The sequence below is a fragment of the Sturnus vulgaris genome, chromosome 8 (genome assembly GCF_052056855.1).
Source record: "Sturnus vulgaris isolate bStuVul1 chromosome 8, bStuVul1.hap1, whole genome shotgun sequence".
NCBI classification, from domain to species: Eukaryota; Metazoa; Chordata; class Aves; order Passeriformes; family Sturnidae; genus Sturnus; species Sturnus vulgaris.
Window position 1 is genome coordinate 1527746 of NC_142250.1, and position 17043 is coordinate 1544788.

At 38.5% G+C, this 17043-nt stretch overlaps 1 protein-coding gene across 1 annotated transcript; it reads right to left on the minus strand.

Moving 5' to 3' along the window:
- Positions 1–282: 282 nt before the first annotated feature.
- Positions 283–16540, minus strand: SLC25A16 (solute carrier family 25 member 16). The gene is made up of 9 exons (XM_014883314.2): positions 16415–16540; positions 15500–15592; positions 13308–13441; positions 11634–11697; positions 5670–5791; positions 5112–5178; positions 4229–4391; positions 3287–3355; positions 283–1836 (listed from the first exon to the last, which is right to left on the minus strand). The coding sequence occupies exons 1-9, from the start codon at positions 16506–16508 to the stop codon at positions 1680–1682; spliced, it is 963 nt and encodes a 320-aa protein (XP_014738800.1). The 5' UTR covers positions 16509–16540; the 3' UTR covers positions 283–1679.
- Between the last annotated feature and the right edge of the window lie 503 nt (positions 16541–17043).

The following is a 17043-nucleotide window of genomic DNA, read 5'->3' on the forward strand; positions in this document are numbered from 1 at the left end:
GAACTTACTTGCTCACAGAGCATAACAATATAAAGAAAGGCACTTTAGTTTTCCTAATAAAGTGGATTTATCTCTAGTGCAAGAGCTTTAAAATGTAGAAATTCACTGTGAGAGTGGCTAGCTTTCTTCTGTGTGAAACTAAAGACCAGATTAAAAAGTGTATTTGTTGTCTCTTAATTAAGAATGACAACGTTGTGCATATTTACCTACTAGGACAAGCACAGATCATTCCAGAAACATGTATTCTTCCTGACTGCAACACACACAAATCACACAAAGACATTAGTTCAAAAATTTTAATAAAATATATCCAGATACATTTCATTCTCTGTCCATAGCTACACTGTAAATTTCAAAGAAATACATATTTTTAAGAAACTGGGGGGGAAATTGAGCCACAGACATTGGTATTGAATATATAACTGAAAATTCAGTTTGTCAAAATTAAGCAAATCAGTCTTACCATCCACCACTTAACATAACCATTGCCAATTGTTAGAAGATGCTAAAATATTTACAATAAATAAATAACTTACATGAAGTAAATGCTTTACAGTTTCCTGAATCAAGTGAGTAAAATCAAGAGTACCAACACAAATCATGTATAAAATAATTTCTTCCAGAAAAGGAATTACAGGAGGAAGCAAACATGCAATAATCTATTGCATCCTATAATTTCAGGAACAGTACATACACACACCTACAGACGCCAATACAATCTTAATTTTCTTTTCTGCATGAGGTTGGACTTGGTCCATATGCCTAAACAAGAAAATGCAGCAGCATGCATTCTTCTTTACCATGGTTTAAGGTAGGGAAAATCCTCTTTACACCAGCAAGTACTGGGAAGTACATAACAGACTCAGCCTTGAATAAACCAAATCAAGAACATTCAGCTCCACAGAAAAGCTTTCTAAGACTAGGCTCCTACTACCTGCCACAAGCACATTTTTCTAGCACTCATCCCTGTAAAATTCCCCCCTGCTTTTATTTGTGTAGTACAGCATTTCTTAGAATAGAATGTACACCAGGAAATTGGTTTCCCGATTGCAAGATTTCTAATACTGCTAAATACATCTTGCTGGTTCTAAATGAAATGGCTGAAGAGACTTTCCTGTGTAGCAGTCTGAAGGCAGATGCATTGTTCTTGCATATAGAGAACTTGTACAGAACAGGAATGAAAGGCTGCTTAAAAGTGTGGTCTGCCAAGCTCAGCTTCTGCAGTCCTGGCAAGGATCTGAATGCCAAAAATCATTGCATTATCATCAGTTTATTCCACTGAATTTTTAAATTATAGATGTCTAATCACTAGCTTAAAAAGCAGCATAATCAGCAGCATGTAACTTCTGGAATGGTGGTAAAGCTAAATAACTGACAGCTTGGAACCCGTATAAAACATGGGTGTCATCTCCAAAACTGTGTCATTCCTAAAATTCATTTAATGAAGCCTAGAAGATTAAGTGCAAAAAAAAGTGTTTAGAGCTAGCTGCTGTTTATTTTGATGTGTCATTTGGTTTTGACTCCAGGAACTGGACCACATTTTGGCAAATAAAAATGTCAGCCAACAGCAGGTCCACAGGAACAGAAAGCTATTTTTTAAAACTTCAAGTAATTTATTCATCAACATCATTTGAGCATTGATAGTGTAGTTTTACAGAAAAGTCTTCTAAAAGAAAGAATCAGTTGAGGTGCAGGAATTGTTTCATAAGTTCATACGTGGTAAAAGCCACAGCCTGGGAAGGAATACAACGGATGTAATTCAAGGATAAACCACGGTACAGTCCTCTTCGTACTCCATGTTGTTGATACACGTATTTCAGTGTCTGCACCATTGTACTGGAAAAAGAAAAACTCAAATCAGTAGTGGATACACATATTCACTATCAAAATCTTTTTCTTTAACTACAAGACATTTTTAACTTGGGTTTGAAGACACCCATGGAGAAGAACCCACAGCATTTCACACACAAAGCCACGTATGACTAAAAAGACAACCTGAGTTTCCACAAGAAATGTGGGCCCAAGGGCTGGGAATTGGAAAAAGGACAGTGCAGTCCCAGCTAAACAAGTGTCAGTCTGAAAACACCTGCCCTACAAGACATATTAAGCTATTTTATACCAGAATGGCTCCATTCATTCTCTTGCCTAACTGCAACAAATAATCTGAGTACATAACATTTGTAAATAATATATGCAAAGAACTTTCCTCTCGTACTTGTATTGAGACTAAGCAAACAGATGTGAAATGGTTGGTATTTCCATGCTATTGAAGACAGTGCTCTTGGAGAGCATCTTCCACAAGTTCCAAAGCTTTGAGACTTCCTACTTGCTTTATCCTCTCATCCTCTAAAGATATACCTGTGTCTGTCCTTCAAGGCACAGCTCTATATAGTCATAATAAAATTGTTAAATTGGGAAGCCTGGTGCCTGTAAAAGCAATCCTCACAAATGCAGAAAGTAAAACCCCAGGGACAATGAACAACATTTTTATTTTAAAATTATCAGGAGTGGAAAAGAGCCAAGAAAAAAAAAAAAAAGGGCTAGTAAAGAAAACAGAACAGAACCTTCACAGTTAAGCAACACAGAGGTTTGTGAAAGGTCACTCAGCTGCTCTTGGTAGGATCCAACTTTGCGTGCAGGAGGTTCACAGTGAATTGCACTGGATTCAGACAGACAATTCCACAAGATGGAAAACTAACCAAGAGAAAACTGTCCCAGAATTGCATTTGATTGAGGTAATTTGAAATTCAGAAAGTTTCTCAAAATGAGAGCTGATTTAATACTATTATGATTTTTAAGTTATTATGGTGATTCCACTTCTACTGGAGGAGCCTCAACAATGTGTGGGTTGTAGGAGATTACTCTTAAGTGCAAAAAAGCTCAAAATTGCATTAGGCAAAATCTTATGGAACAGATTCTGCACCATTAAAATACACTCTGAAACAGTTTCATTTCAGTAGAAGAATTCCATCTCTTTCTAGAGATCTTGCTGATATTAAAGGTAGCACAAGTTGCATTACAATATAAAAAAAACTGGCTTCACTAATACAAATACAGATGACTGACAAGCGTGCCATTGTTATTTCAGGTATTTTTTTAATCCCAGATTGATAATGGCAGCTTTTATATGTGTGGGGAAACTCCCTTATTAAAAGCATGAAGAAATCAACAGTGTATTGGTCCGGAGGTGGGGGTGGCCGTTTTCTTATTTTTCAAGTTTAAAACATGGAACTGAAGTTAGCTCAGACACGCAATAAGTCAGCAGAGATGCAAAGGAAACACTTACAGGCACTTCTCAGAGTCTGGGAGAACTGCTCCTAACTGCATTCGCCGACGAGTTACATCCAGGGGATACCTGCAGGGCACATATTGAAACAGCAGCTCAAGCACACGTGTGGTGGAATGTTGTTTAAACAAGAACACAAAGAAATCCACGTGCAACCTCCAAGCTCCCCTTTCAGTGAGTCAGGAATCCAGCTTAGATTCTCAACACAGAAGAAAGTTCTCCAAAAAGGGAGACTCTCCTTACACAACCAAAACCAGCCAACCAGAGCTCTTAACATATTCCATTTGGCATTAGAAAGGAAGACACATGGAGATCAGATGAGAGTATCAAACAAACAGTCTGTAAAATGCAGAAGGGAGAAGACACCTGCATTGAAAATAAAATTAACAGTTTAAGGATTAATAGGCAGTGATATTTGCAATGCAGTGAATTCAGTGAAAAATCCATGCCATATAAGTCCATTAAATTAACTTATTTTATGGACAAAATAAAATAGAACAAGGACAAGGTGAGAAAGGAAGAAGCAAGCCAAGTAATAAAAATGTCAAATACAATATCTAAGACTTGAGTTTTTTTAATCCTATGGCTTCACAGGTTACATAGATTTGAAGGTAAATTGGAATGATTAAATTCTGAAAATTATGTTCAGGGTCAAAATTTTTTAGCTTTCCAAGCAAGCTAAGAAACAAGATTGTTACTAAAAAAGATTCCAGTAGATTTTAGGAGACTTGCCTGTTTAATTGACTCACTGGTTAACTCTTAAAAGACCCTGAAGATTAAATAGATATTTAGTAAGTGAAGCAACAGGAAACACCTGAATTTCAGTATTTGTTTAATTTCAAGACCTTACTAATAATTAGACTTAGATAAAACTGTGTCAGATAAAAGCTTGTTTAGAATGAACAGCTACAGAGATGAAACCAACCCCACACCCAAACTTACGATATCGTCTGAGCTATTGCTCCAGCTATGCCACCACACAGCAGATTTACATGTGTTTTCAAAACTAAGACATCAGGGTTATCTAATGAAGGCCGTCCAAGCAAGTTAGGTGCTTGAGCAAGTCCAATGCTCTTTAAGGTACCAAAGGTAAAAAATGAAAAACCTAAAAGGAAATTTAATTTTATGTACTTTCATTAAAAAAGCAAACTATTTGTTGACGTATCATCATAAACAGAAAGCTGCATTTACAAAACGAAACTATTTTCCAGTTCTTTTGGAAGTTTTCTCTTAAGCAGAAAAACAGATAAATAATATTTTGAACATTACAGTAACTTCTGTCCCAATGAATTTGTGTTTATACATAACACTACAAGAATACATTCAATAAGCTAGACTGTGAGTTTTAAGTTACTGGATTGTTGTCAGGAATCTCTCCTTGCTCCTAAGATCTTTCTAACTGAGGAACATCTCTCAGCTTTTAAAAAGGAGTCGTTTAGTCGGGCTGTTCTGCTCTGTGCCACATCACCACTGTTTTACATGCGGGAGTATTTACAGAAAAGCCACCAGGAGATGGAGCCAACACGGAGCCTCTGAGGCTCCATTTACCCAGGCCCGCTCCCAAGGATCTGCCTGTTGGAGACAAACAGCCTCCATGTTTCCTTGGGGGAAAACTGGGAAGTACAACACAACCACTAGTTTACCTTTCTCGCTCCCAGCTCCAAATTGCACAAAAGCTAGGCTTTGACTATTGAAGACACTTTTTAAGGAGCATCATTGAAGATGATTTGGACAGAAGCTAATTAACTAGCTGTGCAAATATATTTAAACAGATTTAGTAATGCACAGGACTGCTGAAGGACTGCCACATCTGGCTTGAACTTACCTGCATATGGTGCCATTCCCACCACAGTTGGCATCAGCCCTCTGTAGAATCCACTCAAACCCCCTTCCTTTGAAAGAAAAAACACAGCAGCATTTGTGGCAAGAAATACATACAGACTAGTCCCATGACAGCAATCTGACTAGCATCATCTACCACCAAGGACCTCATGGCATGTTCTGTATCCCGTGCCTGAAGAATTGGAGGGACAGCTGCCTGGCTCCATAGGAGAAACATGAAAATGAAGGGAAAAATCTACACCCAGCATCATAACTGGAAACATCTATGCATTATTCATAGCCCTCCTCCCCAGATCTTTTTGGTAACATTACTACTTTTCTTGAAAAGGAGCTTCTGACCTCCCACTTACATGAGCCTTAGCTACAGCTCACCAGCCTAAATCAAAAGCAGTATCCAAATAACTTTTTACATTAAAAAATTCAAAGTGCACGCAATGAAGTCATGTTATTTTGCACCGAGCCATTATGTTCAATGCAGTGCAACATTATTTTAAAGAGCATACTTTGCTTTGACAGAACTGAAGATTAAAAGAAAAAATACCTTTGTGTAAATCATCTTGAATGCATGGATAATTCCCATGTACTTGTGTTCCCCTTTTACTTGGAACGCCAGGCGAACTCTAACCATATCAAGAGGGTAAGTACAAATCACTGCTGTAATACCTTTATTAAAAACAAAAACAAAACAAGCAAACAAAACTCACCTACACCTTATCTGATTCTAGGATTATTTTGAAAAGTATAATTTCCTTTTCTGCCCGTGAATACAATAGCATGTACAAACTATTTTGTTAAAGAAACACTTCAAGTCACTTACAATCAGTAAACAGGAACTCCAGCAACACACAAAGGATTTATCTTTTATACTTGGTGTTCACTGAAGCAGCACACCTAGGCTTAGATTTTCCAAGATTTATGGGCCTGAATGTGTTCACCTGAGCAATCTTATTGAAATTCATAGCTCCTAAGAATCAGGCTAGTCAAGTACATCAGCTTTACAGGATTGCAACCATGAAACCTAATCCTCCCATATTAAAAAAAATTCAAAGCACCCAATTTATATGTTTTATTCCAAAAAGGTTCTGCCAGAATTTGGTGTGATTACTGGGTAGAAATACATGTATCTATCTGCTGTATCTGAAAATACTAAACATATTCTAATGACACACTAAATATATTGTAATTACATCTAAAATAGAACCAGGCTCATACTGATGAGAAGTACTTAACTGTGTTGCATTACTGCATTTTAATAGTTCATGTTACATCAACATTTCTGTTTTAAAATTGAGCAGAAAAGCTTTCTGGACTTAAGATGCAAAATAAAAGAGGAAAAAAAAAATCAGATCCTAGGACTCATCCAGTTATGAGCTGCTTCAAAACAGCTTAAATGCTGACCAACTTGCAGTTTTGGAAACACAACTCCAGTACAGAAAACAACAATTCTAACAGTTCCCCGAGTAACGAAATCTTTCCAACTGCTAGGTATTGAGGTAAACCTCTCAATGGCTGACAAATTCTTTGGAGGCAATAGTTAAAACTATTGACTAACAACGGTGGTCATTTTCTGATGGTACATCCCAGTCACACACACATACCAAAAAAAAAAAAAAAATCTGGGAAAAGGCAAAAAAGAATGTAAAAACCTTTGCTATTGGCACCGTTTTCTAGCAACTGCTCTGATTTAGCCAAATGTAACTTTTAAAAATTGGTCCTATAGAAGATAGGCACACTTTTTATGTGGGCAGGAAATTATCATTTCCTCTTAAGTTTTAATAGTCTCTTAATGACGTCTCTTTTTGTAGCTGTATTATCTCCCTTCCTTTCCTCAAGGCCAAGAGAAATCCATAACGGGGGAGAAAAAAAAGCAACAACAAAATCCAAACACAGCTCCTGCAAACAAGCTCTTCATAACTTTTATGCCTGGAGTTAAAAAACAAACAAAAACAAACAAAAAACACCACTCTGATAAACTGACTGATCTGAAAGGTATCAGGATTAGATAGTGAGGAAAAAAAAAATACCCTAAGTGAGCTATCCAAAAATCTGACACTGGTCAACTGTCAATTGAGAGCCAAGGTTGTGGGATTCTGGATTATCCCACCAGTAATTCATTTTAGAAGACAAAAACACCTCTTATCGAGATCTTGGACAAGATCTCTGAACAAAAAGCAGACATCTGCAGTTTATTTCTGAAGTTGTCTCACCCACAGGATTCAAAAGTTGGAAGCTGCAAAACACTAAAGCAACTTCAAGACTGTTTCCACTGACTTGCATGAAATGCAATCCCTCAGTCTAAAGCCTTTTCCTAGTGGATTCCCTAGGATGTCCAGAAATACCATAAAATAGATTAATTCAAGCACTTTAAAAAAATTAAGGTGGGGCCAAAAGCACTTGTACAGAGCTTAAGAATGCACAGGAAAGTCATCCCACTTCAGAAAACAGACTTGACCCCCTGTTCTCTTTCCAATCATGCACTGATGTCTGTGCAGGAACTTCCTCTGAAGAAAGGCTGGCAACAGACCAACCAAGAGCTTGGTGAATGCACTACTTAGTGAACACAGTCTGAAAATAGTACAATTTAAAAAAATTTAAAAACCACAGATGAAACAGGAAAAATCTGTATATAGTAAGGATTTAAATAGAAACTTTTAAAATTTTTATTCTTAAAATGCTCTAGCCATGAAATTCTGAAAAAAAAAGAAACAAATAAAAAGGAGATACCTGCCACAATATATGCTGCCATGTAGCAACTAGGAGAGTCATGTTACTGCTTTACTGCTCATATAAGGAAAATGTACACACAAGGGATCAAGATTTCTTTTGGGGCTCAAGAGAGACACTGTCCTTTCCAAGAGGAATGGCAGGCAGCTGTGGGACACAGTCATGATGGTGAAGTCTACTCATCTCACCTCTGCTCCCTAAATACTATGCTATGACAAGTCAGACTACAGCATCTTAAGGCTCAGTCCCAGGCTTGAAAAAGCAAAATCTATTCCCATTAATGACAGCTAAGCCAAAAATCTCTCCTGGGGTAAGTTAAACAGGACAGATTCAAAAGTGTATCAACAGTTCAGAGATACATACAGCAACTCCCACATCTGATCTGAAATAATCATACACTCCCTTCAAAGAGCCACTTCCTCAAAACCAGCACACTTTTCCACTGCCAGTGCTGGCTCAGAAGCCAGCAAACACCATTCTTCACTTCCCATGTTGTCCTCAAGCACTTTCTGACCACTCTTGGGGACAAGACACTGGGTTACACTGACTAAAGATGCAGTGACTGAAGCACATTAGACTGTCCCTGATTTGCTCCCCAGGCTTTGGGAGTTAACTATGAGATTAGCTCTACAGGGATTCATCTGTCTCCCAATTTTCCTACTATCCCTCTGTTCTTAGCAATTTTGTTTCTTTGGAAATAAAAATAAACTATCTGGAGCAAGAAAAAAAAAAAAAAAAAACACGAGTGAAAAACATTTACATTGCAAACACAGCTGGTATGCAAGTTTTTATGATCTCTGTATCATGCTCTTTGTACTTTATCAGTAGCTCCAGAGATCAAATTAAGCATGCCAGGAGATTCAGAGGAATAAAGCTGCAAAAGTGATAAGCACAAGACACAGCCTTGAACTGAAGAAGACTTGCTCCTTAGCTAACAAAAAGATTCATTTATCCAAGTAGCATCTCCTGAACAAAAAGTTTCAGAAACTACATACAGAGAAACTGCTCATGACAAAAAATATTCATCAGACAGATTAAGGAATGCCCAATTTACCAGTCCTGATATTTCTTTATGTCCAGTATGTAATTCTGCTTCCCTCCACAAGACATCTGAAGAACTAGACCACATTTTTTTAAATTCTGTTTCAAGTATGTAACTGTTAATTACATACTATTTAAAATTGAGACAGCCAATATCCTCCTAGATAGTACTAGGTCAGTACTATTTTCGAATCACTTTTAGTAAAAGTAAAAAGCTAAAAAACAAAAACATACTTCCTGTATTGGTTTAATGGGACTTGAGTTTATTCTAGATAACATCTAGTCTTTTTTGGCTTTGTTATTTTGAAGTTAATCAAGTGCAGAGGAGGAAATACACGTTTCTGTGGTATAATTTGAATTTTTGTATTTGAAAACTTGAAAAAAAATTAATTTGTAAAATCATCCTGTGATGTTTTATTTAATGCTGCTTGTTCATTTTTGTTATTTGATAATTTTCTTTCCTAAAAGCCACCAACCTCTGTGATTTCTCTTCTGCCCAGCTCTGTCTTTCCTTAAAAGCAGCTATACACTGCTTATCTGTTAATGAAGTGTTACAGCTGAAATTTGAATCACACAAGACTCAGGAAATTCAGAGTTAGAGTTTCCACAGTAACTTTAACTTGGTCTCCTTAAATATATACATTACAATAGGCTTTTCTTTTCTCTCCCTCCACTGCCCCCATCCTCAGTGCCTTGTTTTCCCCTGTGGATATACTTTTGATCCTGTTTATCACTTACAGAAGACACTGACATGTTTCCCACCACTTCGAAGCCGATTCAGGTCTGTTGACCACTAGTCACGTTGGAAACACTGACATAAACAAGATGTAAGTACAGTGGGTACAGAGAAGTGAAAGCAGACAGCTGCCTGGCTAGGTGGTGCAGAGGGGACAAAAAGTTCAAGGAAATACAGGTTATCTATTATTATCTATTCTCAGCTTCTTAATACTGCAGCCTATGAAGACCCCTCTGCATCAACACTGGGATTTGTGCAGGTTTTCCATCATCTCCTTTAGTGAGATGTGGAAGTGTAGAAGAAACAGAAAAACATCCTTTATTGGAGCCAGAACAGAAAGGAAAGCAAGAAATATTACCAACTGCTTTTAATTTTTTTCTTTTTTTGTTTGCAAACCTAGAAAACTTCTGTACCAGATTTCAAACTCTCTGCTCTTCTTAGTGCCTCCTTCCTCCCCTGTATCTCCTTGACACACTTAAGATAAAGCCAGTGCCTCTGTTATCTAAAGAATATCCCAAGGTGCAGGTAATGCCACCTAGTAAACAACTAGTGAGACACATGTCACACTGTATTTATACACTTGACTGCTGGGTTCATTTCACCCCCAAGTCAAGCTCAGTTCCTCTCTTTTGGGGTTCTAAAAATGAAAATTATATATTGTATATATTGTGTATATATAAGTATATTGTGCTTAAACACACCACACAAAGCAGATCGTGGTTGCCAGATAGCTCTGTATATTAATTTATTAGCTAGCTCTGTATATTAATTTATTTCTGTTACTCTAACCACACAAACCAGATTTAACCAGTAAGGTGCTTACAACAATGCCAGATGCTATTAATTTATTTACAGGAAGAATTCCACCCCATCCAACACTAACTGGTTAAGCTGATTATTCAGTGTTTTCACAGCACCTCCCAAGTCAGGTTCCCAGTCTCCGACAAAGCTCCTGGAAAAGCTAATAACAATAATCTTTTGAGGGGGGAAAGTGAATTGCAAAATATTCCTTAGAATAGTTAAAGCCAGGGGAAAGGGAAAAAAAAATGAAGGTGGGGGGAAAAAACCCATCTATGGATTTAGGGCGTTTTTTGACTTTTCAGATAGAAAGCCAGCCAAGATCTGGAACATATCTTAGCAAACAGGTTTTGTCAGTTTTTAGGACTCTCATTGTTTAATTTCATTCTCCTCCTTTTTCCTCTGACACCACACAAAACCAGAATATTTTAATGAGATCTTCCTAGTTTAACTAAAGGTAGTATTAAAAAATGCCAGTATTTTTTTCCATTAGAAGCTAAATACGAATACCCATAACTATTTAAGGACTGCCACTAGACAGTACTGAGCCTGTTTTGCAAATTAAAAGCACATGAAGAATCACTTCAATTAAAACTCAGTCCACTATTACTTACCTTCCCCTGTTTTTTTCTTAGCTACTTTAGACTCAATGACTTAGTAAGAGGAAAACAAATATATAACCATACTATACACTGGCAGTTTACTGGATTTTTCTGCTGCTATTGCACTAATTGAGATATTTTAACATTCACAAATATGATCTAAAGAGCATCATGACAATCCTGCACTGGACATGGGAAAGCACAGACATTTCTGGCAAATCCAAAGAAACTACAGTTCTATTTCTGTGGGCTTATATTCAACCTAGCAGCAGAGGGGCTGATGAGCTAATTCTACTAGAACCTGCTGCTTGATACTTCATATTGATGACACTGGTTTTTACACTTTTCAAATGCTATAACAAAAGACTATAAAAAAATTGTGCTTCACAACATAGCACAGAATTTACCACTTGCACAAATATTTTTTAAAGAATACTCTTAGACAAACATTTCCATTAGGCAACCACATTAAATTAACCATTTACTAGTATATTTGCTTAATACCAATTTGCAGGAGTTTGACCCAACACCACATCAAATCACCCTCTGAATGAATATTAACTTCTCAGCAAAAAAGTTCTGAAATCCAAGTACAAAACTATACCTGCCATGGATCCAGCCATTAATCGATGCACATGCCCAGAAATCCCAAGCTGTTTCTTTATTACCTACACAATATGGAACATTTACAGTAGTCAGGTATCAGAAAAGACAGGGAAACACAGCACAAAGTTTATTAGCACATTAGTGCAAACTCTGCAGCAGTTTCCAAGAAATTTACAATGCTACAAATTCAATCCAGAACATTTAATTACTGTTAGAATTTTTTAAAACTGCTGCTGTTTCCAATTTCTTATTAAAAACATGAAAGCACTAAATTTCTACTAACCAGTCAAAACAATGAGTTGAAAGTATTTGTACTGTTCACTTCAGAAACTAGATTAATTGTTTATTTAGTTATCATTAATGTGTGTTAAACAAGGCAAACTGAGTATGTAGAGAGCAAAGGACACTGAACAAAGTTGAAAAGTAAGAAGAGTCAATTTTTCTTACATGCACATCATGTGAAACACTCCCATAAAGATTTTAACTGGATTAAAAGAAAAATAAGAAAAAGAAAAAAAGGAGAAATAAAAAGGAAGAGAAAAAGGACAACATTTCAGAGCAAGAACTTGCTAAGTTAATTACAGCCTGGAAGGAAGCTAGAAATTAGTTTCCAGACTTTTATCGAATAACTAAGACTTTCACTTTCTGCTATAAAGATCATTTTGTACCTTCCTCCTTTAAGAGTTCTTTTTCTTTTACATATCCATGCAAAATATTATTAAGGTTTCTGGTCAATTAATAAGTAAAAGAAAGTGCTATGATGCTAACTGCTTTTTTGAAATCGCAGATTCATAAATCACTTCAATTATAAAGCATGGCATGCAGTCTTTTGTTCCACACAACATAAAACATGCACAGATCAACAGCACAAAAGAAATGAACCTACAAAACCCATTACAGTAATTTCTTTGTATCAGTCTTCTGAAATTCACTCTTAGGGAAGGGAATCACAATTTCAATCCCACTGTCCTCGGTAAATATTGTACCATTTACTTGGCTGGGTACTAAATCTGTCCTTTCAAACATGAAATTTCTCCTCTCTAATAGCAAAATGGTGTTTTTTACCACAAACAGCAATGCTTAAAAACACATTCATGCTAACAACAGACCTCCATGAGATGTTGCAAAGATTATGAAAGGGTAAATGCAAGAAAACAGAAAAGAATCCACAAATCTTACAGAACCCTAAAATGAGCATTTTTATCTTCAAGGTCATTTTTATCTACAGCCTGACATAATTTGTCAGGTCAAATATAACAGACTTTCAAGTTTAAGTCATTTTATCCATGAAGCACTAAGAATCCCAACATAAATACAATAAAGTTGTTTCATTTCACATTTTGCTCCTACATTATTCACAAAGGGCTACCTCATAGCAATACAAATTGCAGTAGACTTTAAATTACCTTTTGTTTTCATTAAAAGAAAAGGTATTATTCTCAACAATACAAACATTTAGAAATCAGTGGGAATTTCTTTTTTCTTAAGCAACGTTATAAGACCTTCCCTGTTGCCCTGGTATTTTTAATGAGTAAATTCTGATAAAAATAAGCAACCTTAGAAAAGATGTCCAGCTAATTAATAAGACAGAAATTTCAGTGTTAGTTTCATTCACTCAACCAGTCTATATTCATTGCAGGCAGAAAAAGAAAAGGAAAATAAATGTAGCTACCTTTTTATATTGGTCAAATGCCATAAACTGAATAGCGCCATATGGAAAGATTCTTATCATCATCGCCCCATTTCCTTTATAGAGCCCAAGGTAACCTTCCTTTTTGGGGACAGCACACAGCGTAGAAAATACTCCTGCAGCAATACAAAAAAACTGTATTTAACACTGTGGGGAAGGAAAAAAACCAAGGAAATGCTACTGTAAAGCTAACACTGCAGCAGGTTGCTCATGTAACTGTGGCAAATCCACTTGGACTGCCCAAACACTGCCAGAAGAGAGCCTTAAGGTAAAGTCTGATCAGTTTTCTCATCTCCCAGACTCTGAACCTCTGCACTCAGGCCCCAGGAGTTGCCTGGACTGTGATGCCACTACCCACCCACAGCAGCCTAATGCCAGCAACACAAGGGAGGCAACTGGCTGACTTACAATTCAGTCAATTCTAAATAAATAAATACTACTTTAAAATCTAAAACCATGGCAGAACAATCTGATATTGCTACATGCTAAATTACAGCTTAAATGCCATCATTGAGGAAATCAAGTAAACATGTTGAAGGCACCCATTAATCACAACATAAACATCCCACACTCTTTATCTCAGTTGCTGCAACAAGAAGCAATCCTACTTCCTGTTAATCGGTGAGAAAATGCAAGATCACCCAAAGTCTGGGCAAAACCTACATTTTTACAATAAACATTAGCTATGCATAGTTGCTATCAAATTCACTTTTAGTCTGAATCTTTGAAAGAATTAACTGCGATAGTCAAACAATTTTAATTCATATGCAACTACTACATAAGAGCAGCAAATGAAAAACATCTTGCTTTCAGGTAGGAAAAAAGAGTGGCTGACAAACTTTCATTCAAAGTTTAAACAAAACAAGTATATTTGTTTCTGGGATTCTAAGAATATTAATAGATTAGTGCACCTTGTCACTATATCATTGTATATGACTATATTATCATATACTTAATAGTAAATTTACTTTTAAGATGTCATGCTTGTTACATGCCTCTGAACTTACTTAGGCCAAGACTAGAATTTCTCTCTAGGCTGCCATGATGAGTTACTGTTTCTATTTCCTAGAACACACCAGAGATCCACATGGCACAAGCTCCACAATGCAAGGGTATAAAAACACATGCTGAGGACTTTGATGGACTGACCCATGGTATCTCTGCACTTACAGGTACCTCCCCATATAGTTCTCTTTTTTTGCCTACATGGACACACATTCAAGTCAGACACAGTTCAAATAATCAGACTCCCAAAACAGGGAAGGGCATAATGTTTTACTTGCCAGCCATGGCACAGTACAAAGCAAATTGAAAATGAAGTTTTAAAATCTCAGTCAAACCAGTTATTTTACCCTTCAATTCTTAGACTTGCGTGCATACTTGTGTCTGTGTTACTAAAAAACATTGCTTGTGTTTCCCTTTTTGCCACAGTGAATATATATATCTACTGAATTTTATGATTTAGTGATGATTTACTTTCTTACATTATCTTTAGTGTCTAAGTTAATAACAAGTTTAGTTATGTGCAAAATTAGCCAACTCAAAATATTTTTTTTTTCCCCCCTGACAATTGCAACACTTCAATTTTGGAGCAAAAGTTATGACATGTTTCAGTACCATCTGACATAAATGGCTCAAATACTCTGCACACGAGGGCACTGTTAGAGCCCGCAGAGAACAGCTCTGGCCACATGAGTTGGCTCTCTCACCATGATGCAACACAGACACCGAGCACAGACCACCTGCACCTCACACCAGGCACAAACCCTCTGCTCCTCCAATTCCCACCAGCCACGCCTCTGTCTGAAAAGCGGGGATCCCCCACGGCCACTGCCAGTTCAGTTTTCACTGAAATGATCCAAGCTTTGAAGTTATGATTACCCATCTCCTGCTGGCTTCTGTAAGCAGAAGATCAAGCCTAGCTCTTGCACGCCTTATTGAGGATTATTCTGACACCTCAATCTCTAACACATTGACTGATACCACAACTTACACAAGGCTTTGTTTTTCTTCTCAAACAGTAACAAAACATGGTACACAACCTGACCACACAGATAGAGCCTTCTGTCTGATGAGCACCTTTTTTATCAGCCTCATCACTGAATAAATTAATATACCCAAACCACACACACTGCATTTAAAACCAAAAATTAGGCACGTTGCAGCCATCTTACCTAGATGTTTGTAATGGTGGTTATGAGCTTGCAGCAAAATCTTTACTCGATCCAGTGGTGCAGTAGTTGTTTTGGCACAACATCCTGCAACACCTTTCCAAGAGAGAAACAGAAAAGTGACAGACAGGATGAAAAGAGCTCTTGAGGTTAGCAGTTAAATAAGGGATTTTTCTAATGTAGTTAACTCAGTCAGGAACTGGAAAAAGCGCCAATGACAAGTAAACAGTTTCTAGTAGATGTTACAAAGCCCTTGAAGCCTTAGCAAAACATTTAAGCTACTTTTCCTGTTTATAAAAACCCAGGCCACTGTCTGTCTCGGCTGCTAAGGTCACTGCAAAAGGAACTTTCCTGAAGTTACTCAAGAGTTTTCTATCTTGTTTCCTCCTTCCCTTTTGCGGGAAACAGCCATTGCTGATCTTCCCAAGGAGGTGGGCTATGCATCTGCCGTGTACCCCGTGCTACTTCAGGGAGCGAGATCCAACAGCGAGTGCGGCATGATGTAAAAACTTTAAACAAACACAACCTTCTCCTAGCCCCGGCAAATCAGAGAGCTGAGACAACACCTCATAGGAACAGTAAGTAGGCTTTTCCTCTAAAAGGTTATTAATGTGGCGTTGTGTCTCGCCCCTTTCACCACCACCTTCACCTTCTCAACAGGAGCCTCAACAGTCTGGGGACGGGGATAATAGAGAGTTAGAGGGTTTAGGCTCTGGGAACAATCAATTGGCGGCTGACCGGAGCTCCTCGCTGGTTCTGACACACGTGCGAGTCACGGCCGTGCACCGCGCCACCCGCGTTAGCCCATTAGAGAAAAAGGAAAAGCGTGCTCCCCGCTCGTCAGGGTGACAAGACCCGGCGGCACTTTCACCGGGGACAGCGACACCGAAGTCCGCCCGCCCGCCCAGGGGCACCCACCTCCGGCGATGAAGGAGCGCAGCCAGTAGAAGTCTCGGCGCGCCGCGGCCGGGGGCAGCGCGGCTCCGGGCCCCGCCGCCGCCGGGGAAGCCATGGGGCAGGGCCGGGCCGGGCCGTGCCGGCTCCCTCAGGCGGCGAGCGGCGGCGCTGGGGCAGCGCGGTGCCCCCGCCGCGCCGCAGGGGCGGAGCTGGGGGCGGCCCCGCCGAGCCACGGCCGGGCACGGCGCGGCGCCTGCGGATCGCGTCAGCGCCCGGCCCGGCCCGGGCCGCCCCAACGCAGCCTCCCCGCGGGAAAGGCCGGGCCAGCCCCGCCAGAGCCACTGCAGGAGCCGCTTCGCACCCTCTGCGTGCTCCGGGGCACCCCTTGTTAGTGCTTGCTGATCCTTAAAAACTGTCATCCACTCACTCAGACCTATGGGCGCACAAAACCTAAAGAGCCCTAATTATATTGTATTGTAAAACGCGTCGATTTTTGTGTTTAGCCATTTAAATAGCTACTTCGTGCTAGAACATCGGTATTTACTTTGCCTATAATTACGGTTTCACACCCAGAAAAAAAAAAATAACCAGTATGATGATTTACATGCAAGTTTCATAATGCGTCAGAAGGGGAACACTGAAAAAAAGAG

What these genes read in the sequence shown, in the direction of transcription:
- SLC25A16 (XM_014883314.2), bottom strand. Translation starts at nt 16,508, where the DNA reads ATGGCTTCCCCGGCGGCGGCGGGGCCCGGAGCCGCGCTGCCCCCGGCC. An exon ending in AATGGCTGGATCCATGGCAG is followed by an intron (nt 5,792 to 11,633) that starts GTATAGTTTTGT and finishes TTTTTAATAAAG; the next exon opens with GTATTACAGCAGTGATTTGT. An exon ending in GCAATAGCTCAGACGATATC is followed by an intron (nt 3,356 to 4,228) that starts GTAAGTTTGGGT and finishes TGTGCCCTGCAG; the next exon opens with GTATCCCCTGGATGTAACTC.